Here is a 26800-nt window from a genome sequence, read left to right on the forward strand (position 1 = left end):
ACGAGGGGGCGGTGGCATAGCATCAAAAGTGAGAAACTGAGTCTGGAATCTGACTGCGTGCATCGCTGCAGCTCATCCCGAAGTTGATCTCAGTTTTGTAACCTCACATGGCCTGTTTCTTCACAGTTAAAACTGACCAGGAGGGGGCCAGGGATTTAGCTGGGTTCCTCTGCCTGCCTTGTAAGCGGAAGGTCTCATGTTCAATCGGGGGTACCAAAAAAAACCAAAAAAACAAAAACCAAACAAACAAAAACTGACCAGGAGCACGAGGGCTCACAGATGCTCTGAGATTCAAGCTGTCACTGTGAAGGCTCCACTGTGCCCCATAGCCCCTTGTGGCGGTGTTTTTCCTTACAGACGGATGAAGAGAAGAGACAGGGGCTGCCCGTGGTGATGCCCGTGTTTGACCGCAACACCTGCAGCATCCCCAAGTCCCAGATCTCCTTCATTGACTACTTCATCACAGACATGTTTGATGCGTGGGATGGTAAGTTGGCCACTGCTTCAACACTCACACACAGCAATCTAGTATCCTGTGTGAAAACTGCCCTTGATGACACAGGCTGGGCCTAAAGATTGAAGTAATAGTTTTCAGAAAGTTAGCTGTGAGCTGTTCGTGGCCAGGTAAGGCAGATGTGTGTGTCATAGTTCTGTGTCCCCCACACTGGTACCTTGCCAAGTATCCACCATTTGTTTCTGAGTACAGATGACCCAATGGATGTGAGATGGCTGGACAAACAAGCATCCTCATCTTCAAGTGACATGTGTCCAAAGTGTACAGTAGTTTTAGTATATCATTGAAATAAAATAGAAAAGAATGCAAAATATATGGTGTCTATTCTGAATCGCAGGTTCTTTTGGTAAAGTCACAGATGAACACCTTTTGAATTAATCACAAGGACCTGTATCTGCATTTAATGAATTGCTTTCTCGCACTGGTGTGTCCACTACACCTGGTACCTCTCCTGCACCTGTCCCAGAGAGCCCTATGATCTCACAGGTTCCCTTTCTTTCATGTCCTTGCAGCCTTTGCACACCTACCAGCCCTGATGCAGCACCTGGCTGATAACTACAAACACTGGAAGACATTAGATGACCTGAAGTGCAAAAGTCTGAGGCTGCCGTCTGACAACTAAGCCAAGCCAGAGCAGGGGAGCTCTCGACCTACAAAGGGCACTGTGAACCACAGGAGTGTACGCAATAGGCTGTCCTTTATAACACATGACAGTGTAGGTTAAGGAGCTAATGGCTAATATTTGACCTTGAATCATGCGAGTCCCCAAATTTCGGTTTTAGCAAGTTAAGTACCATAAAGAAAAATACACATTCTTTTGAATAGTCACTTTAGTAACAAAACAAACACTTGGCAAATCCTCTACTGCGCTGTCATCCTGTGCACCTGTGTCACACCTTGGAGCTGAGTCACTGTAACTAGCAGGACACAGCAATGCCTGGTGCCTGTGAGGCCATCCCCTGGTGGTGACCAAGTAGCTTAGCTAGTGTTCGGTTCTTCTCTTACCATAAGTCACTGTTGCTGTTTAGCTTGACTGTTCTGAAGAGCATCGGTCTAAAGGATTCCTCAGAAGCTTATCTGAACAGATATACCTAAGAAAAAGGTTACATGAAATGAGCAAAACAATTAGGACCCATCATTGATAAACTAGTTAGCTTTACAGCTTCCGTGGCTAGGTGGCTCCTTTGTTGTGGAAGTGCGACACCCCAGTTAAGAGTGCAGCCTTGGTCTGGTGAGCACCCTCTCCTGGGCGTCAGTAGCCTGTGCAGCCCTTTGTTGTAAAGGAGGGGGAAGCCATCCACGAGTGGGGGGCTCACTCGTGGGGGAATCCACTAGATTCCCTTACTTCTGGCTCTCGGAGGCAACCATGAGGCACTATGCTGAGTATTACACAAAAGCCATCAAATCTAAATGCCCTTGGACAGCATTTTTTTAAAAAAATTTATATACATTTGCTGTTTAAAATTTTTATTAAAACAATCTAAATTTCCTGGGTCTAAGCCCATGGAGTTTGTTGTACTGTGCACCACCTAAGCGTATATATTTGGTGAAGGGATGGGGAAGTTTCAAGGTTCAGATTATTTTTAACTTACCTATATTTGAGATCATATCATCTGCTCTAGTGATATATAAAAGGGATTGCAGGATGTATAAATATATCAGAATATGGAGAGTAAATACTATTTTAAGCTATTAATTGTATGCTAAAAGCTTCTGAAGCACAAGTGCATATTTTTATACAGCTCTTTTCACAACTTTCTGTGATCTACATAAAGTCAGACTTGGGATTTTCCTTTTACCAGCCAACTCTTCTCTGTGTATTGTGAATATTAGAAACTTAGTAAACAAAATATCTTGTTTTTCTCTTTGAACTCCATGCTGCATTTCTAAGGGATATAAATAGGGACTGAATTAACTGAATCAGTAGTTATTTTTCCAAATGAAAATCAGAATGCAGAACACATGAAACTGGTACATGGAAAGAAAAAAAAGTGACATTATATAATGTGCCAATGTTTTTTTTCTATGTTTTGTACCAAAAATGGGAACATATATGACAATTCCATGCAAAGAAATGTATCTAAATTATTTTTGTTAGATGAGAAGAGAACTTGCTTGGTTGGGACAGCAGCCAGCTTTGTATTATAATGCTGCATTATGTAAATGTGATGAAATGTTTTTGTGAAGTACCTGTAACTAAATTCCTACAGCCATTTTTCATCCCCCAACAGCTGTTTTTATTTTACCTCTTTGGCCTAAATTTTTCATAATTTCAAATTTTGGGTTTAGTGTCCTTTATTTCATGAGTCACACACTTTGTTTTCATAACACATTAAAACAAGGATGCCAAAATCCCATATTAAGGATTTATAATTTATAAATTATAAAATAACTTGCCTAGGCGTCAGAAGTTTGCTTGAGGCAAGGACAGTAATCTTTTTTTCTGACTTTTTGGTTCCATTTGGTAAGTAACATTTATCAGGTGTCTGACATTTGCCATATGAAACATTACAGCTTACTCAGTGTTCTATCAAATCAATGTCACATTAACTTCAAACTCTGATATTGATGTGGGAAGTTAAATGCTTTAAGACAGCCAAGTACTAAAGCTTCAGCACAGCTGTTATCTAGTATATTCTTCCAGGTAGTCAATTTATAATACAGTCTTTCAGGTGGTATATGTATCAGTCTCTACATAATACAAATGAATGATTACCTCTTATACTGAGCTGCTTACTAAAACAGCATATGCTGAGGGGAGATATTAATTTAGGAAAACACCAAATGATCTTAGTCTCATCATTACTATAACTCTAGCCAGAAGTGAGTTGTAGAACAGTTACTGGACCTTAATAAGATTTTGAAATTTTCTTGCCCTGGGTCAGGACTGATTTACATCTTGGGCAAGAAGAAGCCCCACCAGCATCCACATAACTTGGAAGAAGTGGAAAGTATGACCCACTACTTTTCAGTGTGCCGTGTGAATATAGACACAGAAGGAAGTAAAAGTATTTTAAATATATGTGACAAGGCACAATACATAGTGTTAGTTCTGGTGTCGCTCAGATCACTAAGTACTGGAAACCAAGGTAGGAAAACCTAAAAAAATGCATTAAAAATATATTAAACTCAATTATCATTTATTGTAAATCAAAAGTTCAACTTTTAGCAAGTCTGCATGTTACTACTGAGCAGTGATCAGGTTCAGGTCTCTATCAGAATCTCCTGTCAGTCTGCTGCCCTCCTTTGCTTTACCTCAGGCACTCGGGATCAACTCTACCAACTAGGTGAGAGGCTGCTCTCTGAACTTACCAGGTTCTCCTAGTGTCCACTCAGTTATCTAGAATGTAGTGACATACAGGGTTTGCTGTGGTGCTGTGTTCCTAAAACTCATAAAAGACTAACCGAGAACAAGTTAGGAAACAAAAAAGTTTTTTAAAAAATCTATGAATTCCTTACCATAGTAAAAATGTATGAATTCCTTATATATTACACAATTTAAGAAAACGTCTTTACTAACTCATGGAATTTGCAAAGAAAAGCCCATGAGAAGAGAAGTTAAAGCTTTACACAAGTCTGCTGGAACCTGGCTGAAGTGCCCAGCAGCCTGAGGCGGAGATCAGACCACCTGTTGAGAAGGATGCTGCCTGCACTCTGATGTCTCCATCAAAAGTCAAAAAGCTGCCTCAAGGTTCCAGCTTGGACAGGCCTTGGGAACAATGGTTCACTGGGTCAAAGGCAGTGCCAGTTGTCACGTTCACATTCTTCTTTGCCATAATGGAGGAGACAGCTTCAATTTTAATATTTTTTCCATAAAGCTATTTCCATTGTGAATTAACACAACTGGGAACAGTGTGCTGTTTTCTCATGTGCTCACCACATGGTCATCTGGGCCTTTCTCTCACTCCAGTCCTCTTCAGTTGTTTCCCAGCTCCGCAATGATGGTAACAGACACCACAGGACAAGGCTAACTAATCACAAGGCCGTGGTTTCCTCATTTATAATATCATGACACTGGTCTTACCTAGATGAGCTGAACTGTGCTAACATAACTGCAGGGAGTAGTGAAACTTAAAACTAGTAAAAATAAGAATTTATCAAGACCCAGGTAGGGAGGGAGGGAGGAAGAGGGAGGGGGAGAAAGAGAGAGAGAGAGAGAGAGAGAGAGAGAGAGAGAGAGAGAGAGTGTGTGTGGGGGGGGGTGCATGTGTGACACAGATCTGCAGCAAGCTTCTTGAGAAGGATCAATCATCTAACACCAGTCACCTTGCCCTTCCTTTAATCTTCAGTAGGATTCTCTAATTGGCAGTTTAAGAATAATTTCATAATTAATCCCACCCTACCGTTCCTGCATGGAATACTTTTTATCTTTCAGCCTCAAAAGAGAAGTGATTTTGTCACAAGGCTGGTGGATTGATGAAGATGAGCCGATCACAGTGGACCCATAAAGAACCACATAAGCAAAGTCTTTCCTGCATTTCACACTATGTCAGGGCTCAGACTGGCCAGGCGCTTTTGGCTGCAGCCCCTGGCCTTGCAGTGCTGGGCCTCTTCGCTGACCCCGCACTCATCCTTGGCACACCTGTGCAGCAGCTGCTGGTCTAGCTGTTCATGGGAATTCACACCAGAAAAGAAATAGGCCTCATCAGATGCCTATGGATTAGAAAGGATGTTTGTAGCTGGAACTAAAAATAAAATTAATGATTTTTAAAAAATAGTACCAAAAGTTAGTATTCAAGTAGTATAGTTTGTTTTTTGGCTAAGATTAAAGCTTGTTCCCAGGGAAATCTGCAGCAGAAAGAATATACTTATCACAAGAATTCTTAAACAAGTTCTAAAGGAAACCAAAAACAAAACAAGAACTATTTCCTTTATTTCTACCACTTCATAAAGTTCTAGGTTCAAATTAAGAAATTCAAAACTTGTCCCTCGCATCGCATAGCCCAGCAGAAGCCTCTCGCTTGCTCTCTGGTGGGTGTACTGAGGACACCTGAGGCACACACAAAAGAACTCAAACACGCAGAATTCCATAGATTGTCAAAAATTGCAAATTTACATGATCAATGTATCAGTGGTCCTCAGGTATTACTTTGTATTTGATTCAGTGTTCATCTATATATATTCCTGATTCCTTACACTAGGCAACATGGTACAAGTCACCATTCTCCTCTAATTTCTGGAATAATTTTAAACTGCGTAATCCAGATTCTCGCTCTCCATTTTTCCATAAAATAATGAGATGATCAGCAGAGCAAGTCACTAGTCCATGATCTTCAAAATACAGGAACATCTGCAAAAAAATTAAGACCACTGATTATAGGAACTTCAGCATGAGAAATTCTAACACTGGATTGACACGTGGGCTTTAAGATGTACCTAGAAAACTTTTATTTTAGGGTAAAATTACTGCATTTTTCATGAAAATTTTCAACTGTTGCTAAGTCGCACACAATTGATTCCTGCCCAGCCAATCTGCTCCCTGCCACCAAGTAAATGCTGTCTTTGCCCTTTGTCTCCCACTTTCCCTGCTCATCATGCCAAACTATACACAGAGCTACCAGGCCAAAAGGCTGAGCTGCCTGTTAGCGGACAGCAAAGGTGAGTGAGACAGTCCCCAACAGCACGGAGCATATGGTGACAGAGTTAATCCTACTAACCTTCACACTTCAGCTCAAGTCTCAAGTCCTGCATCTTCCACCAACATTTACAGGGTTCAGCAAGAATGGTTTCTCTAACCCCTGAGTATTCACTGTCTGCTACTCCTCTGGGTCCAGCAGTGGCAGCAGAGAACAGCTTAGTAGGTTTGTCTCTCTCCTCCCCATGAATGCCAGGACTACACTGTGTACCTGTTTGTGAATTCCAGCATCCAGTGTAACCAAGGGGCTAGTACATATTCCGGGAATGCAGAAAATGCTCAATAGCCAGGGTAAGGAAGAAACCCTTTCAAATGAAAAGCAATCTGTCACTCACTGGCTATGAGACAGGAAGAAAAATTTGAAACTGCATTATTTAGGATCCTCCTGCTTACACTATTATTATACTGTTAGTAGTTCCAGTCACCTCATCTTCACTGTTCTTATTCATTACAGGTTACAGTGCCTCAAGTAAATATGAATGTACCCGGATTTCTACAAGTGAGAATTTTATGTACCTTATAAATGTTAACTAATTTTTATATTTGTATAATGTACAATGATCTGGTACAGGAGCTTTTATTTCTTTTTGTGGTTGAACCCAGAGATGTTCTACTGCTGAGCTACATCCTCAGCACTTCAACCCTCTTCTTTCTTTTGTTCTTTCATTCTTTATTTCTTTATTTTTTAATTTTGAGACACAATGTCCCTAAATTTCTTAGGCCTGCTTCAGATTTGCAATCTTCCTGTCTTGGCCTCCCTCAGTACTGGGATTACAGGCATGCAGCTTGAAGGTACAAGGTTTTATAAAGATAACAAATTATCTATCAGAGACAAGAGAAAAAAATGCTCTATTCATGAATTTGATAAAGGTCCTTGGAATTAGATTAAGGCTTGAACTCTATACCTACCACACCCCATCTGTATACATACGTGTTCCACTGTTCACACTGCGCTCACTGTCAGCTGTCTCCATCTCAAACTAATGCTATGTCCATTCTCAAAAGCAATACATTCCTCAGAGCCTTTCTCTGTAAAGGGAGATCCTCACTGCCCACACTACAGCATATGCTATTCCACGTGCAGATCCAACACAAACCTACAGCTGCAAAAGCACAGATCTTTTTGAGAGCAGCTGGCTGTACAGAGCACGTGGTACAGGCCTGTTGCAAGCTGTACCTCCACAGAGGACGAGTGTCCAATCAGATCTCCAATGAGCTCCAATGAGGATGAAGTGGCATTTTCTTGTTGCTTTTTAACAGGTTGGCTGGCTTGTTTGTTCACTCTTCCAAACCCCCACATATTAAAAAAACCTAGAAAGCACAATTATTTCAGTCACTCCCAAATTGCTGTACTTTGAGAATCGTAAAAGGAGACCAGAAAAGCAGAAAATGCAAAAATGTTCTGCATTTATACTAGTTAAGGGCTAAATGGATGGTACAAAGTACTATGCTAGAGTCTTTAAAATGTTATTTTGTTTCCTTTTTCTAACCAGGTTTGTTCATCTCTTTTTACTGTTCACACCCATTGGTGAAAGCATATTCACATGACAAAAAGAAAATAGACACTGGGAATAAAAGAGAAGTAAAACGGCCTGAATGGCAGTATCACTGTCAAAAGAAAATAATGTATTCCAGCAAAAACACAGCAGCAAAGCTATATGTAAGTGCCTCAGGACTTCGTGGAAGTCAAAAGAACCAGAAGCAACTGCAGGCACGAGCATTTGATTTCTCATCAAGGGTTGATAACTAATCCATATTCTGTTTTCCAAACCAAACATCCAAATGTCAAGAGCTCATGAATTATCATATAAACACAAAGAAAAGTGATTTTTTTCATAAATTGAGTTCAGTGTTAATGATGATGCTTCAACGCTAGAGAATACTTTGTCTGACACCTGACAGTATAAATGGTATATACCAGTCAAAATCGTAGACAATACAAATGAATAATTCATTAGGCCACCATTTGGTGGTCATTCGGATTACTAGAATATAATAAAATTTCCTTCAAAACAATGATATCCTAGTTGCCCCTACATTAGGGCAGCATGAAGACGTGACTCCTACCTCCCAATTACTTACGCCTCCTATGAACATCTGATTCCTGTTTCGAGCACAATCTGTATTCCTGTGATTTCACATAGTCACCCTTCTTCTGTCTTTTGTGTGAGAAGGGCAGGGAGCAGAAAGATAGAGAGGCAGGAGGGAGAGAGAGTGGAGAAGAGGTGTGCTACATTTTGGGGAAATACACACACCTGTTGGTACAGGCTCAGCTGCCAGCTGCTGTTTTTCTCGTAACTCCCAAATTCGTACACTGCCATCTTCAGAGCAAGAGATTAACTGCCTGTCAGCACAGAAAGTCAGTGATACAAAGACAAAGCACCATGGTGGGCCAAATGCTAAATGGGCAGTGAAAGAAATCACAGGAACCCTCAACTGCTTTTATTCAGCTCTTGGCAGGAGCTGAGAAAAAAACTCTTAATTTAACATGGCTATACAATGCAAACTAAAAGCATTCTTCAGGAAAGGTGCGTGCTACACTGTGACACTGGCTCAAATACTACAAATTCTCTCCATTTAAAAAAAAAGTGCACTCAGGCAAACAAGATATGAGTTACACTCCCATAATGTCCTGAGTAGTACTCCCTCCCTCCTCTCACTATATCTCTACAAATGCCTCTCCCTCTAAATATACAATATATATAATATACATATCCCAGAATTTCATCTCTAGAAATTCAACAGTCAAACCCTGAAAAGAAAACACCCATTTAGTAGCATTAGCCATGATGGAGACTGCCATTTGTCTCTGGCCATAAACACACAATAACAAAAAGGTAGGTAGGTCCACAGAAAATATGAAATGAAAAATGACTTTGTACATGGCCCAAAGCCTTTTCTATTTATTAAATATCATTTTTATATGACCTCATAAAATTCAATGTAATCCATTAGAACCTAGTTCTTATAAATTTTATCATATATTGATATCAATTCTTCTGCTAGAGAGCCTCAGAGCATTCTCCATTTCCAAAAGAACACACCAAGTCAAGCCACAGAATCAGACAACTTGGCCACCTGAGAAATTACACTGCTGGCCCCAGGGACCTTAACTTTATCTCATCTATTGCAGAACAACTAGGCACTTGTACCTGTTTGGAAGTTTGGTGATGTGCAGGACATTTGAGTCATGTGCAGTCTTCTGGCAGGCAATCACACGCTTCATTTGAAGGTTATATACATATAAACCCCTTCCAACTGCAGCAAATACATTCTGGAGGGGAAAGTTCAGAAATGGGCATAAAACCAGTGCTTACTCCCTGGTGAAATAGATTTCCAACCTCATGGGATATCAGAAAGCCGTTACGTTCCCTCTTCCCAGCATTTAGCCCAAATTACCACACTGCCCTCTAAGTCCAAAACTGTCAAGGCACCAAGGAAAGCTCGGAGTGTGCAGTGGGCAGAAGCACACATCACTCATATAGAAGTTCAGCACATCACAACCCTCAGCACTCATCTCCTCCTCACTGAAATACAACAGCTCAAGGAAGGTACTGCGGCCAGCAGCATGGGGTTTCACCCACATAACACTGCATTTTCAGGGAAATTACTTAGCTGTTTTTGCCTAGAAAAAGTGAGTAAAATTACTCTGCACTCACATCTTAATCGAGAGACCTATAAATGACACTGAAGTTACGCTGTAGAGGCACTATCATCTAGGAGCCTCTGAAGGAGTCACAAAACATTTTTCCAAATGTACATCAGAGACACCTCCTTACTAAAACCACCTTAATCTTTTGAAAGTGTGCTCACAAATGTCCATCTCACTGCAGCCTCACACCATCTCATTAAGGCAGGAAAGGCAACCATTATGCCATTTTCCAGATGAGCAAGTTAAAGCTTTAAAAGGATTAAAGTCACAAGAAAACAGACATGGAGTCAGTATCATAATCAAGGTCATATTATCCTAGTTCCTTGCTCTTTCCTCATAGCACACCACCTAGCTTCTAAAATTATTTTGTGGGTTACTAGACTTTGGGTAGCACTCATGTTGGAATCACACTCCTTCTTGGCTACAGTACCTCAAGAGCAGACCTTTCAAAACCCCATATAAATTGTCTACTCTTTAGAACCAGAGACCCGGACCCTCTGACCTTTCGTACAGGCTGCAGAGCCAACTCAGACCTACACCAGCTGAATCAAAGCTAGCCCAGGCTCACCCTTTTAAATACTTTTTTTCAAAACTGAGAAAGATAAAGTTAAACATACATGTAATTTTTAAGTAGGCAATCTAGTCTCCATCTTTTCTGAGACCATACTGTTTTTATTATACATATTTAGGGTTTTTTAAAAAACAAATTTGGGACTCAAAAAAAACAATCTTTGAGCATACATATACTTTTAAAATCCTCTTCTTATCCTCTTCCTTTCTTCTTTCAGGAGAGTTGCAGAGAAAAAAATTTTAAATATCATTCCTTTCCAGGACATACTGACACTTTTTAATAAAAATAATAACATGTAAGCAATTAGAAAGTTTAAATAGGACACGAGATAAAGCAAAAGAAACACTTTCCCCACTCTCTTCACAAAGGTTACAAACAGTTTTAAATTATATTGAGAAAAATAACTCCCCTTAAACACATTCTCTGAGGCCCTCCGGCTGTAAGAAGTGATTTTTTTTTTTTCAGAGCTGAGCCAAGATTCAGTGACAGGCTGATACTCATCTTTCATAGAATAAGTGGATCAAGAACATGACTGTGAAAGACTTAAGGATGGGGGCCGGAGATGGGCAGTTCTCACCCAATATCTTATGCAGGATGCTAACAGACTAAAAGAGAAACATTCCTGAAATGTTAAGTTTCTTTGACCTCTCTAGGAAATGTACCAAAATCTGTGGCCATCTTACAATTTTCTTGCCTCAGGATTGGAAGCAAAGATTAAAGCGTTTTTTTTAATGTAAGTAAGTAGTACAATCTTTGTAAACTATCAGATGATTTTAAAGCAAAACTTGAAACCAAAGAGAATAATTTTTATGTCCATAATGGGGGATTTTAAAAATCAGAAATTAGATTTACAGATTTCTTTTACCTCTTCATCACATGTGAAATGATGAATAGAAACGTCATTTGGTTTTTGACAGAGTTTGATTTCTTGCTGAGCATCCAGCTGTGGAGATGGGTCCCAGAAGTTGCGTTCATAGGCCTCCATGGTCCAGTCCAGGACATCCCAAATGATCAGCTCCCCAACATGGGAACCAGTGACAAAACTCACATCTAGACAAAGTTCACAGACCTCCATTATTGATCAGTTCCTCAAGGCCAATGGTGGCAAACCTCTGGCACATGTTACTGTGTTTTTCTTTTAAGACAAAAGATGTTAATGTAAGAGTTTTTTTTTTTTTCAGTATTCAGGTTTAATTGCAGTGCCACTTTGCAATAAACAAGTGGGTTTTGAGTTGCAGTTTGAGCACTCATCTCTAAAAGGCTCATCATCACTGCTCTAGGCTAATGGTAGAAATGAATGGACTGTTTATAGCAATGCTCTATAAACCACAGAGATCAGAATAGTGAGATACCTCGACAAGCACACAGATACTACAACAGAATGAAAAAACTAGAACTAGACTGAAGCTAAATAATTGACTTAGTATGTTTCACTTAAGTAAAGACATATCTCATGCTAGGGTATTTGGTCAAGTTGTGGGGGAATAAAAATAAAAGAACTTTACCTTGGATCATATACCAAAATAACTTTTGAATAGTAGAAGAAAACATTATAAGTATTTAAAGGACTGAAGAAAAGGAAGGTGAATAGTTTTATAAATACGAAATGGTAAAGGGCTCCAAAGGAAGCAGGGAGAGGGAGACAGATCTGAGTACATATTTGCTTGAGGTGAAAACAATCACCAGGCATGGTAGCACACACCTGTAATCCAACCAGGCAGGAGGCTGAGGCAAGTCTGAGGTTAGCCTAGCCAACTTAGTGAGATCCTGTCTCAAAATTTAAAAAAAAATAAAAAAAATAAAGAAGGGATAGGGATGTATCTCAGTGGTAGATCACTTGCCTAGAATGTGCGAGGCCTTGGATTTAATCCCCAGCATCACAAAAACACAAACAACAAAAAAAACCCATACACTTACACGACAAAAAGCTGGGGAGAATATGCAATGTCAATGTCAAATAGGTTTACTATATGTGATGCATAAGAACTTTTTAGAAATCACTAAGATCAAAATAAATATGAGCTGGGGATTTAGCTCAGTGGCACTGTGCCTCACAAGCATGCGCAAAGTCCTGAGTTCAATCCCTAGTACCAAAAAAAAAAAGGTAAACAGCCCAACAGAAAATACACACTAAGAACCTGAACAGATAAAACAAAAGGTACAAATAGCCAGTAAATATGTAGAAAGATCTTCAAACTTAGCAATCAAATAAATCTAAAAGCAATGAGATACAATTTATGGACTTTCAAGTTGGAAAATTAATCAATAAATTGAAATTCTTAAATTTCCTGTTATAAATCAGGAAAACAGTATTGGCAAGAGCAAAGGGAAGGAGCATACACACTGCTAAAGTCTTAGTATAAATTGGCATACTCTGTTCAAAGGGCAATATGCTGGGGCTGGGGATTTAGCTCAGTGGTTGTGCCACCCGCCTCACAAGCACAACAAGGTCCTGAGTTCGATCCCCAGTACCAAAAAAAAAAGAAAAAGAAAAAGCCCCCCAAAACAACTATGTTGTATACATCAAAACCCTAAAAAAATGTAAACCACCAATTTCATCACAAAAAATGTGATCCACCAATTTCACTTCTAGAAATTCATTCTGAGGGAAATGCATAAAGATATATGTACAAGTCTGCTAAACATAATCTTTAAAACCCTAAGATAACCTAAACATCTAGTTGGATATTGAAAAAATTAAAAAGACATCCATGGAATCAAACAGTAATGCTATTATTGAAAATTAACTTGTAAAAGTATGTTTATATTGATATGGAAATATATTTACGACATACTGTTACAAAATAGTACTACACTGTATATACACATATCCACATACGCAGAAAAACATCCAAAACGACATGGACTGGCGTTGAATACTGGGTAATGGGTGGTTTAAACTTTAATATTTTCCTTTTTATGTTTCTCAATTTTGTCATTTTTCTACTATAACTATGAAAAGCTTGTATAATAAGTTTTTTAAATCTTTAAAATGAAATTAATTGGCCAAGACACTATATAGTATACATTTAATAGAAAATTTATTGTAATTGCTAGATAGACTAAAATTGTCCTTAGAAACTATAATTTAATTCTTACATATTTAAGGGAAGACAGAACAGAGCAATGCACTAAGGCCAGAGATACAGGTTCTAATCCTGGCTCTGCCTGTGCTTAGCCTGAGGGTCTTTAGGAAATCATTTAACCTTTCTTTAGTTTGGATTCTTCATGTACTAAATGAGAATAACTGTAAAAACCAAATTAAACAATAAATGTCTACCCACTGTAAAAAGACATCAAATGTGATCTTTGAGACTAGAATTATTTTAAGCCTCTGGTATTATTCCACATTAATGGCATTAAAACATCCAGTGGCTAGCAATTTAAGAATACACAGTTGAGTAATTATGATTCGATTATTCCATTTAGCAAATAAACCAGCAGGACAGAAATTTCTAATAACCAGATGAACAATTTCTTAGAAATAAAAAATTACCAGCAATCACACATGTAATGTAAGCATTATCTTTGTCTTGGTCCCAAGGCCATAACAGGTAGCATATCAATGACTAATGTTTACAATTTGCTAAGAGATTAGAGAATTTCCTGTGAAGAAATAAGTTTACTTTTCATTTTAGAAGAGAAACAAGCTTCTAGTTTTTAACAGTGAAAAAGTCAAAGCAGTAGTAATCTTTCCATGGCCTACTCTCCTACCCCTTCCCCTCCTCTTTCCAATTTCATTCAAACTTCCAGATAACCAGGGAATAAAGAAGTGAAGATTCCTCCTGACTCCAGCTCAGTGTCTGGTCATAGCACAGAGTTGGCCTAGAGACCACACAGGTGCCTGCTCTGAACTAATCTTTCAAGGCTCTATGATTCTTCTATGCAACAGAAACACAGTATTAATGACCACTTGGAATTTTTCACTAAAAACAAAATATTGACATTCATCTGAGTCAGCTCTCTAACTGTACATAATATCACTGTGTGTATTATTTATATTCTCTGACAGGTCATTCAAAATGTTTCATACCAAACAAACCCAATGATGTATTATTAGTGGATAGGCTTTTCATTCTGTAAGTATCAAAAGCCACTTAGTATAAAAATTTCACCTGGCATCTGTCTGTTCTCATCTCTTGTTACAACACTTTGTGAATGCCATATCATACTGTCAGCACAAAACAAAAAAAGGAATAAAATAAAAAAGAAGAGCCCAGGGGCATTTTGCCAAAAGAGATTAGCAAAGTCGTTTTGTCTGTCTGTCTTAGGAAACATTGTGCCTGGGCATTCATTCTCTTTAGGAGCCTGCTACACAGTACCCACATTTATAGCATTCCCATCATGCTGCTAAGGTTGAGCTGGGACAGCCTTACTGAAAAAGCACTTCCTCTTGATGCAGAAACCCAGGAACTTGCCACATCTCTCATGGGTGATGGGTGAAAACTAAGAAGCAGGGCAGAAAATGGAACAAGGAATTGGGTAACATACTTCAAGATCACCCAAATCTGCAGAAGTGTTGACATGCCCATGTACTAGATCAGACTAGCAAATCTTTTTCAAATTCTGCCAGACTACCTGGCCATGTATGATTTCTAAATATCCTGTTTTTCTTATTATCTATAGTGTAATTTTATAGTCATACAATTTTTAAGTAAAAAGTATTATGGGTTATAAATAACTTTCATTAACTTTTTTTGTTGTTTTAGCTTTCCATTTTCCTTCTTTTAAAGAATCTGGCCAAGAAATACTTAAAGAAAGTATTTTTAATATGGTAAAGGCTCTTTGTATAGGACACTGAAAAAGGAGGACCATGAATTAAGGCTATTTTAGGAAAATGCCAGCATCTTTACTGAAGCAACCATGCTGGTTCTACAGCCCCAGAGCTTTACTGATAAACCAAGACAAGCAGGCAGGACCAGTATAAGAGGTCAAAATACTGCTGTGCTCTCCCCAGCAATTCCTGGGACTTGGGACTGATGGTCCAGTGTTACCAAGGAGGCTTCCAAGGGTCTCCCAAACAAGAACTTGCCTTCTGTGCTGCCATCCCTGACTAGAGACAAAGAGCACCCAGAAAAATAAAGGGCACAACCAACCACTGTCAGTTCTATCACCATAGACAATGTGGTCCTTGGAATGATGTACAGCTGAACTACACAAGAAGATGGCAGTTGAGGGAGGGTTTGGAGCTAGGCAGGACATTCTCACTGACATATCAGAATACGTGACCACATCACACTTGATACTCCTGCGCCTCTCTTCGTCTTGTGTTTATATAAAACGCTGCTCAAAAAAGCCAGCCCAGGCATGGAGTGCCGATCAGTCCTCTCATTCCTTCACTCACAGCAGCCTTACAGCTGTCTCTACAGGCTGCAAAGGGAAGCCAAGAGACCTCACATCTGCATTATTCAGGTCACCCAGTAGAGCTCTGATGATGTACACAACTGCAAGTGAACTATTACATGTGAGGATCTGAGGTCTGTGATTTTATCTGATGTCATGTTCAGCTCATAGCAGACACTAAAACCACTTATGGCTTCAGAGACAGTATCTGGCATGTCAAAACCCTTAACCAGCAGGAAGGGCAGACATGATCTATTTTTTACAAACCTTTGTGTGTGTGTGTGTGTGTGTGTGTGTGTGTGTGTGTGTGTGTAAGGCAGGCAGTGGAACCACCAGCCCTATTTTTGACAAATCTTTGTTTGCTCCTTCTGTCATGATTACTACTGGCTTAAATCCTGCTCATACTATTGTAAATGTATGACTTGCTATTGTCAGCAAGACCAAAGGGTGTAACTCAATGATAGTGAACCTTTTAGAGACAAGGCCTCATCACTTCTTGACCTTTTGGCCAAGATCAAGTGTAGAGACAAGTGCCCAAACTGTAACCCAAAACTCACTTATTTACCCCAAAGTGCCAACACTGCAACTAAACCTGAATATTGAGCTTTTAGTTTAGAATAAGCAACTCATACATTAACATATTTTATCTTCAAAGAAAAACAACATGCATGCCACAGATGCACCACCACTGGCATAGCTATTTGCAATTTTCTCTACAAAAAAGGGACTGGTCAGAACCATTTGCCAAGAATGCTAGAATGCCATGAGGTGTTAATCTTTCTAGCCTGCATTGGTCAACCTATAGCTACCAAGTGCTTCCTGAAACAGCAATGCTCTCCTCTCTCTTCTTCCTCTGCTTTACTCTGTTCTCCTTGACCCTAATTTTGAGACCTGCAAATCTATGAGACTTGCTCAAACTTGCTGGCTAAATGCTTAGAGGAAAACAGAGTGACAATACCTAGTAATCTGTACTATTATTTTAATAACTCTAATTCCAGAATCCTCAAGTAAACAAGACTGAAGCGCACAACAGGTTAACAAGTACATATTACATAACATAAATGTATACAACTAGCTTACCATTGACATTAACCAATGACAGAATATTGTCCTGGTGATCAAGGAGGCGTTTAACTTCAGTAATATCCCATTGCAGTGATCCTTCTGTGGGTGCTGCTAACCTAAAAATTACTAAGTGAGAAAGACATTTCATTAAAATTGTTAAAGAAGATAAAATACCAGTTCTGCTCAAAATGCAAGCATTTCATTAAGTGAAAAATAGTTAACATATTAGAAACCCCATCTGCATAGACAGGCTTATTGCTATCAATTTGAACTGCTTCTTTTAAATTCTTGAGATGTCTGTATCCATCAGCTTAAACCCAAAGTCTGAGTTTCCTTAGAACTCACTTTCCTCACTGACTCTTCTAAACCTACTGACATACACTAAAGCCTCTGCATGCTCCAGGGCTTCCCTTCATGCCTGGCTATGTGGATCCACTCCTCCCCTGGTCTGTTAAACACATGCTGCCAGACCAGAAAGTACTGCTACAAAATAAGCTTAACTTCTACACAGTGAAGGCTCTGACCACTTTCAAAAATTTTTTTGGATACCTTGGTATATACCAATAAATTATACATTCTCTAGGGATGTGCTTGTTAGTTTTGTATGCTGTATGGTTCCTTTGATTATACATGTTCAATGTGTTGCTTGACTCGTTATCTGACTTTAATGAATCTAGTTTTATTTAAACTAGGATAAATCCTAACTTTAATAAACAATACAGAAAATGCAAAATCAAAAAACCAACAGGATTCTATCAACCAACCTTTAATAAGCATCTCTCTATGTTCTAAGAGCTATGCTGTCAAATGGGAATGAGGCTCAGTCACTGCCCTGGAATGCACACAGCAGTGGGAGTGAGACATGGCCACGAGCTTAGTGTCAGTGTACTTAAGTGCTAGGAGAAGCCACCAGAGAAAGTGCCCTGGATGCTCAAAGATCAGGAGGCCTAGCATCTAAAATGGGGAATATCCTTGGGTGGTAATTACCCAAAGCCCTCCTCTTTCTTACATTCCTTTCTGGCAAACAGGTCATGCCACATTCCTTCTGGTATCTCTGACAATATTTCACCAAATGACAAGTCTCTAGCAAAGTTAGTAAATTCTGACAGCCATTAGCTGCCAAAAGGTTTTCCCATCTATGGAAAAGAACTTCCTTACACCTATCAAATTTATGTGGAAATGTGACTAAAGGTGGAGGATGCCAAAACTGGAGTTGGGATTTCAGATAGTAATATACTGTTTAATCAAACCAACAGAGACAATAACCTGAAACACTGACCGAAAAAAAAAATATGACCTAACATTTTGAAAATGTTTCACTCTCTATTATTTTTAGCAATCCCAAGAGGCCAAGCTGGGGCAGGTGTAGACATCCTTGAAATAAACAACTACTTTGTCTTTCTAGCACATACATCCTAATCTAGTTTTAAAATACATATTTTTAAAACACAGAAAAAGAAGGAAAGAAAAGAAAAAAATCATACTCACTAAGCTCCTTGCCAACTGCAGCTGCAACAGAGTTATTAGGTATTTCGACCAAAGCACTGATACCTTCAGAGACACATAAAACAAGTCAAATCTTTTTTTTCATGGGTTACATCAAAACTATTGTTTATGTCAGTCATTTTTCATAAATGGAGTGATAACAATAAAGCTCACAAATTTTGCTACACACACTGTCCTTTGCGCTTACATGTGGAAAATGCTTGTTCATTCAATAGGTTTCTGAGGCCTCTGGAAGACATGGAACATCTTTACTATTATATTAAAGTAGTATAGCAGCTATTCCAACTTACTGACAAGGATCCCATATAATCCCTGTCACCCACTGACAAGATGGCAAGCTCAAAATGAGATGCAAAATTGGAACTTCCCCTCCATATAAAGCTAAGAAGGCTGAGCGTGCCCATGGCATTAAGTGAGCCAGTGATATATCGTGCAATAGATATTTGGTTCTCATCTTGTTCCTTTGGCATACAACTGCTAAAATCCTTTGTAGCAGCTGTGGTGCCTCTTTATATGCTCATGGGAAGACTAATGACTGCTCACTGAAATGACCAAGGTAGGATGAAAGGGTTGGGATTTTCGGTGCCACCTCCCAACCAACAAGAAGAGAGGAACTGACGGTGAAGCTGGTCATTAGTGGCCAATAAATGAAGCAACCACACTTAGGTAATGAAGCCTCATAAAAGGGCAGTGTTCAAACAGACTTCCTAAAGCACAGCCCATGGTGACACACTTGGAAAGGGTGGAGCTCCAGGTCCCTGCCAGGTGCCTTGCCCTGTGCATCTCCTCCTCAGCAGCCTTTATTATGTCCTTTACTACAAGTGCTGGCCTGCGTTCTTTGAGATACTCTAGCAAATTAATTCAAACCCAAAGAGGGTTCATGGGAACATCCAGCTGGTACCTGCCATCAAAGGCTCTATGCAGGTCATCAAATAAAAGCATAGGAGAAACTGAGACTGAGTCTGTCACACCTGTATCAGCAAAGCCAGTAACAGCTAGCCATGGCTAAGAAAATGCCTTTCAATTAGCATGCCTATGGTCAATTGCCACATTTACAAAATTTCTTGTATTACTGACATAATCAGATTTTATATTCTACCATACTTCATTTATTTTAAATATAGAGCTTTTTCCTAAGGTTTGTGTCTTCGTTTTAAGAGACAAAGTCTTCCTCTGTTGCCTAGACAAGCCTCAAACTCCTGGGCTCAAGTGATCCCCCTGCCTTAGATTCTCAGTAGCTGGGATAAGAGGCATGCACCACTGTGCCTACTCTTAGATTTAGAGTTCTGTCTTTTCACATCTGAATTATATGATTGGAGGCTAACCAAAACTTTTGTGAGGTATGTTACAATGATTTTTTGTAAGAATTAAAGAGTTGCTATATTAGAATCATTACATATGTTAATTTTCCCATTATGATATATATGTACTTTATAATATATATTCAAATTGTGAAAATATTCCACACATCTGCTGATCCTTCCCACCTAAGAAAGACTAGTAGTGCTGCTGTGATCTGAACAGCATTTCCTGCCTAATTTCTCCTTCATATGGGCTTGTTTTGTATCTTCCATGTACGAGGGGGTGAAGGAGCTGTCAGAGGCAAAAGCAGAGGAGTGCAGCACATGAAGGTGGAGAAGGCAGGAGAACAGGGGCATGGGTAACAAGGGGATAATTTTAAACAAAGAAAATGTTTTATTTTAAAAATGTTTATTAGTTGGGCATGATGGTGCACACCTGTACTCCCAGCACTCTAGGAGGTTGGGGCAGAGGAACTTCAAGTTTGAGTGCAGCCTGGGCAACTTAATGACCTGGCAAGACCCTGTCTCAAAATTTTAAAAGGGAGCTAAGGGTGAAGATGTAGCTCAATGTAAAGATCCTAGGTTCAATTCCTAGTACTGCCAAAAAAAAGTTCTATTTAATAAACTGAAGTGGAAGTACTTACTGAATGTGGCAATATTACAATCTTCAGAACTAAAAAAAACTAATTTAGAGCACTGTATTTATGAGAATTTTCTGAAAACTCACTTGTCTTTCTAGAGTCTATCAATTATGGTTCACATTTACCTTGATTTGTTCTTACCTGTATCAGAAATATGGCTGGTCTTACACAAGAGATCTAATTTTCGGTTCCACACACATAAGTCATTCCCACCAGACAGCCAAACCTCCAGGCTCTGAAGAACAGTTAAACACTGCAAAATTGATTCAAAGTGAGTTTAGAAATTCAAGTATGTGTTGGATAGTTTTGAATTATGGCTGCAGGTTCTCTGAAATCTCTCCCTAAGATAGGTGGAACTTATTTTTCCTCCCCATGAACTTGTGCTCTACTAAACCAGTAAGATGAGCGTCTACATAATAGGGTCTATTATGCCTGACCCTAGTGTCACAGAACTAGAAGGATGGAGGGGTGTTGCAGGACTTACAAGAGGAAGTCACAGAAGACACCGAGAATGAATACTCAAGCAGCCTTAGGAGAGAAGTCCACACAGGAAGGAGCTGAGGCCTCTGGGCACCATTAGCATTATCCTGCCAAGCAGCAGGAACACCCCAGCCAGAGACCCCTCCAGGCCACGTGGACCTTCAGATGACAGAACCTGGACTAGAACCACTCACTGGAATGTTTTCTATTCCTGACTACAGACACTAAGATAAGCCTTTATTGCTTTAAACCACTTAGTTCTGAAGTAATTTGTTACTCAATAATAGATAATATAAAATGGTTAAACCCTTTTTTAAATAATAGGGGAAATATGACCTTCGTTTTTGTTTTGAATTATACATCTCCTAATTCATCAAAATAATTCTGTTGAGCACTTGGGAAAGCATGAGTTCTGAGGACTATGGAACTGGTTTACCTTCAATGGCACTAAGGTCCATTAGACTCCAGAACAAGGGAGTTGGTGGTTTTAATGCTCTCACACAGGCTGAGGGTAGGGCTGCTTTAAGACTGATGGAGAAAAGAGTTGAAATTAATTGATACAGGTTACATTATCTCAAGAAGTCCTAACCTATTATCTGGGTTTGTAGTATCAGTGCTTCGTTCCATTTTATTGCCAAGTAATATTCCACATACATTTTGCTTACCCATTTGTCAGCTGGTGGACATCTAGGTTGTTTCCATTTTAGCTGTCATGAACAATGCTACTCTGAACTTCAATGTACAGTGTAGAGTAAACATATGTTTTCATTTTTCTCAGGACAGTATTCAGGAATAGGATTGCTGGGTCAAACAATTCTATGTTTAACAATTTGATGAAATGCCAATGTCTGGAGTGGCTACATTTTACAACCTGCCAACAATGTATGAAGGCTAGTTTCCCATATCCTTATGAACTCTTGTTAGATTTGTCTTTGATAATAGCCATGCTAGTACATATGAAATTGTGTCTCAATTTCATTTCTGACTGACATTTCTCAAATGACTAACAACATCGAACTTCTTTTCATGTGTTTATTGGCCATTTGTATATACTTTTTGGAGAAATTTCTTTCAAATACTTTTGTTTATTTTTAACTGGACTATATCTTTTTATTGTTGAGAGTTCTTTGAATATTCTGGATATAAGTGTTACTAGATACATGATTTGCAAATTTTTTTCCCATTGTATGGGTTATCTTTTCACTCTCTCTTTGGTATTCTTTCAAGCTTTTCATTCTAATGATGTTCAATTTGTCATTTTTTAATCTTTTTTTAATACAAGGTTTCTCAAAAACCTTGATTTAATTGCTAAAACTTGGAAACAGCCCAAGTACCCATCAACTAGAGACTGGATAAAGGAGATGTGGTTTTTTTAATAAAATAGAGTACTACTCTGTCATAAACAATGAGAAACTAGGGACATTTACAACTAAGTAGATGGACATTGAGGCCATATGCAAGTGTATAAGTACCAAATAGTTTTTCTGGTGTGAAAAACTGAAAGTGTAAATAAGGATCAAAATGCCTAGCTGATATTGTGTAATACGAAAAAAAGGTGTTAAGGAGTAGGGGAAGTGGGAGGGGTTGGGGGAAAGGAAAGAAGAGACAAAAAAAATATGAGAAAAGGAAAAACATGGAAACAAATCTTTGTAAATAGGGAAGGGTGGAAGGGATGAAGGGAGGGCAGGGGAATGGGGAAAAAACAAGAACCAAGATCTGTCATGTAAAGGTACAAGATCCTAATGGTGGATGTAACTGTACAATATACCTAAATTGTACCAATAACCTTAAAGGGGGGAAAAAAACAAGGAAAAAAAAACCAGGAGAATAATCTACTCATTTGCTTTATTCTTGAAGAAACTTTCCTGTACAAAACAAAGCTTATGAGCCAGAAATAGTTTGTCTTGTAAGAAAACCTTGGCTGGTTTCATCAGTCAAGCAACTGTGCCTCAGCCTTCCCAGCAGCTGGGTTTGCAGGCAGGTATAACAGCGCTCGGCTCAGCATCATGTTCTGCAGAGACTATTTTTTTTCTATTGAAAGGTACTGGTGTCCGTGTCAAAATAAGTTGTTCATATATATGAGGCTTTCCTTCTGGACTCTCAACCCCATTCCTTTGATTTATATGTCTACCACTATGCAAGTACCACACTGTCTTGATTATTGTAGCTTTGTTTTGAAATAAGAAGTGTGAGCATTACAACTTTATATTACATTCCTTTTGAGGATTGTTTGGGTTACTCTGAGCCTCTTGTACTTCCATGTAAATTTTAAGATCAGCTTGTCAATTTTTAAAATAGAAATTCAGCTATAATTTTGATAGCATTCAATTTGTAGATCTATTTTAGTGTTGCAATCGTAACTACATTAAATCTAATCCAGGGTTGTCTTTTCATTTATTTAGATCATCCTTCTTTTGGTTTGTTTGTGTTTTTGGGTCTTTTGAGACAAGGTCTTACTATGTACTTCAGGCTGGTCTCATACTTGCAGGGATCCTCCTGCTTCAGCCTCCCAAGTGCTGGGATTACAAGCATGTGCCACCACACCTGCCTCTATCTTCCTTAATTTCATTAACATTTTGAAGTTTGTTTGTTTGTTTTTTGAAGTTTTTAATTAAGTTTTGTACTTTTAAATTTACTTCCAAGTATTTCATTCCTTTGGATGTTAGTGTAAATAGAATTTTCTTAATTTCATTTTAGGGGTGTTAATTCAAATATATAGAAATACAATTGAGTTTTGATAGTATATCCCAAGAGCTTGATGAATTAATTTGTAAGTCCTACTAGTTATGTTGTGGATTTAGGATTTTCTATATATATGATCATGTCACTTAAAAATACAAATGAAGACAATTATGTTTCTTCTTTTCCAACATAAATACCATTTATTTCTCTTTTACTGTCCAAATGCCCTGGCAAGAACCTCAAGTGCAATGCTGAAAAACTTTAAGTGTATTTCAGTAAAAAACACACTTTCATTTATTCCTCTCCAAGTAGTGCCCCCCTGCCTTAAACACATTCATCCTATCATTTTTGTCACTTTCTGAAGCAGTTATGAAGTCCTTTTTCATAACTGACTTCGGCTGCACTGCTGTGGCTGCCTCAATATCCTGAATCAATTCAAAATGTTTCCATTTCATGGTCATTTTGACTTTGGGGAAGAGCCAGGTGATGCACAGTGCCAGATCCAGTGAACACTGGATGAGAACACAGCATCATGCTTTTAGGAACCTGTCTTTCATTGGATGGCACTTGGCAGAAGCACTCATGGTATTTTTATCACACCTCATAAAAGGATGAAAGAGGACACTGACTTTAGAAAGCAGCAAAAGAACAATGGGATACATATGCTTGAACTAAGGAGGGTTGAGGGATTAATAGCACTATAACCTTTACTGTAATAAATTTTAACTTAAATAGTCATTGTATGTTTCACTCACAACTCACAATTATAGTGTTTCTGATATTATGGATCTGTATTTATTTGATTCAAGAATAACTAGCCAATTCCCCTGTTGAGTATCTTCCCAAAAGAATTAAAAGCATTATACCACAGCCATATATATACATATATATATATGCATACTCATGTTTATAGAGGCACAGCTGTAATAGCTAAATCTTGGAAACAGGCCACATGCCCATCAACTGGAGACTAGATAAAGATGTGTGGGGGTTTTTAATATATAAAATGGAGTACTACTCAGCCATAAAGAATGATAGACTATAGACTTTTATAGCTAAATGAATGCACATTGAGGCCATACTCTCAAGTGAAATAAACAGGACATGCATGTGCAAATACCAGTTTCTCTGGTGTGAGAAACTGAAAGTGTAAATGAAGACCAAAACGTATAAGATGATGTGAAATAGGAAGAAAAGCCCCAAAGGGGAAGGGGAAAGGGAAGGGAAAATGAAAGTAGAGGGAGAGTAGGGGAAAGGAAAGAAGGGAAAGAAAAACATGAGAAAAGGAAAAAACAGAAACAAAGTCTTTATAAATAGGAAGGAGTGGAGGGGTTGAAGGGAGGGCAAGGGAATGGGGGGAAAATAAGAACCAAGATATACCATTTACAGGTACAAATTCCCAATGATGAAAGTCATCATACTGTATACCTAAAATGTACAAATAAACAATGAATTAAAAAAATAACTAGCCCAGCTGCACGTGATGGCATATCCCTGTAATTCCAGCACTCAGAATGCTGAGGCAGGAGGATACTTGGTAATTGAAGGCCAGCATAGGTTACATAGTGGGTTCAAGGCCAATCTAAACTATACAGTGAGACCCTGTCTCAAAAAAAAGGAATAACTTGGGCGGGGGATTTAGCTTAGTGGTTCTGCCACCTGACTTGCAAGCATGAGTTCAATCCCCACTACCAAAAAAAAAAAAAAAAAAAAAAAAAAAAAAAGAAAAAGAAAAGAAAAAAAAGAATAACTAGTTATTGGTGGTGTACATGTGGTGGCACACACCTGTAATCCTAGCTACTCAGGAGGTTGAGGCAGGAGGATCACAAGTTTGAGGACAGCCTAGGCAATTAGACCCTGTCTCAAAAATAAAATGAAAAAAGGGATGGGGATATAGCTCAGCAGGAGCTAGCTACCAAGTTTAAGCATATTTAATCTCTAGGACTTAAAAAAAAAAGAAAACAAATACAATGGAACCACTGTACTAAAGTAAGAACAATGCTATCTTTTTAACAATTTTTTTATGTGACACAGGATCATACATACCAGGAGTAAGCAAATACAATTATCTAGTAAATTAGTGTGACAATATAACCCCCTTGAAAGAGTATTTTCAGGATACTGAAATAAGGTACATTTTTACTGATGAAGTCCTACACTTAGTTCATGGAATTTCACTGAAATACACTAAAATTTTTCCTCTTTCCCTGTTCCTTTAATTAATGTATTTTCCTTTGAAACCTACTGACCTTAGCTTTTCAGATAGCAAGGATTATTTTAAAGGAATGTAAAAGTAGCATCTTTTCAGATCACATAACAGAGATTTTCATCTATAACATCAAAGAAAGTCCACTGCTAAATTAGATGTGCACTAGTACATGATACTTCTTTCCCCAGAAACTTTACTAAATTGGTATTTGTAACAGCATTGTGCTATTAGGTGGCTATGAGAGGTGCTGCTTTTTAAAAAAATAATGATGTAGCCTATTGACACCCAGCAATGCTTTTTACCTTAAAACAAAAAGGTGTTAGCTCAAGTACAGACATCAGCTATCTTTAAAACAAATGAGAAAATGTCTCATTTTACTACTGTCTTTCCAAACTAACATTAAAAACCATTGCTGGGCCGGGGGTTTAGCTCAGTGACACAGCACCTGCCCAGCAAGCTCAAGGTCCTCAGTTCCATCCCAAAGGGGGGCGGGGAGGCAGTGTTACTTTCCCAGAACACCTAAGGTTATTTCTTCTTTTAAATCACAACTAAGTTTTAGCCATGTTTGCTTTTTAGCATGTAGCAGAATTCTTATCATATAACCCTAACTAATATAATAGTAGAAGACAATTAGCCACATAAGAGTTTTAGTTTTGGAGCTAACGGACACCTTAGAGAAAGCAAAGGTCAGGGCCAAACAGCTCTACATTTTTAGTTCATCATATAAAGAAAACTGTTCACAGTTATTTTGCCAGTAGCACCCATTCTGAGAATTACCTGCTAAAGACATACCAGCTCTTTTTCTTCACTCTGCTGTAGCAATTAGACCCAGTTCCAGTTTCCAGCTGAAACATTTTAACATTTAAAACATATGCTTCCAAAAATCTAGGCTTTGACTCAAATGAGTATAGGTGTGTATGAAAGATAAAATTTTTTAAATCTACAAAAATAATTTCATCTAATTTATTAAACCATTTTTTCTTAGACAAAAGGACCGAAATGTATAATAGATATTGTGAAAGAGGAAGAAAATGTTCAAAGGGGAAGGGAAACTAGGGGAAGGGGTAAAAAAGAAAGAAAAAACTGAACAAAAGAAGAAAAAAACAGAAACAAAGCTTGTGTAAATAGGGAGGTGTAGAGAGGTTGAAGGGAGGGCAGGGGAATGGGGAAAAAACAAGAACCAAGATATATCATGTAAAGG

At 38.5% G+C, this 26800-nt stretch overlaps 2 protein-coding genes across 5 annotated transcripts in view; one reads left to right on the forward strand and one right to left on the reverse strand.

Annotated features, from left to right (window-relative positions):
• Positions 1–4292, forward strand: part of Pde8b (phosphodiesterase 8B) — a 96314-nt gene extending 92022 nt beyond the window's left edge. For 3 of the 4 annotated variants that reach the window (XM_010619104.2, XM_010619105.2, XM_010619106.2), the window contains 2 exons: positions 358–487; positions 1027–4292. In XM_010619104.2, coding sequence (XP_010617406.1) covers positions 358–487; positions 1027–1136 — 240 coding nt within the window. In that variant the 3' untranslated portion in view covers positions 1137–4292. The remainder of the gene's footprint in view (positions 1–357; positions 488–1026) is intronic. The other variant, XM_010619107.2, reaches the window with a different exon arrangement.
• A 1057-nt stretch (positions 4293–5349) lies between these two features.
• The window catches only part of Wdr41 (WD repeat domain 41), a 37893-nt gene continuing 16442 nt past the window's right edge, over positions 5350–26800 (reverse strand). Inside the window, exons 6-13 of the mRNA XM_033762911.1 lie at positions 20370–20481; positions 18269–18331; positions 16796–16906; positions 11238–11422; positions 9302–9423; positions 8405–8493; positions 7327–7460; positions 5350–5804 (exon numbers count right to left, since the gene is read on the reverse strand). Coding sequence (XP_033618802.1) covers positions 5652–5804; positions 7327–7460; positions 8405–8493; positions 9302–9423; positions 11238–11422; positions 16796–16906; positions 18269–18331; positions 20370–20481 — 969 coding nt within the window. The 3' untranslated portion in view covers positions 5350–5651. The remainder of the gene's footprint in view (positions 5805–7326; positions 7461–8404; positions 8494–9301; positions 9424–11237; positions 11423–16795; positions 16907–18268; positions 18332–20369; positions 20482–26800) is intronic.

This window comes from Fukomys damarensis, unplaced genomic scaffold, assembly GCF_012274545.1.
Source record: "Fukomys damarensis isolate Sample0158 unplaced genomic scaffold, DMR_v1.0_HiC HiC_scaffold_1, whole genome shotgun sequence".
NCBI classification, from domain to species: Eukaryota; Metazoa; Chordata; class Mammalia; order Rodentia; family Bathyergidae; genus Fukomys; species Fukomys damarensis.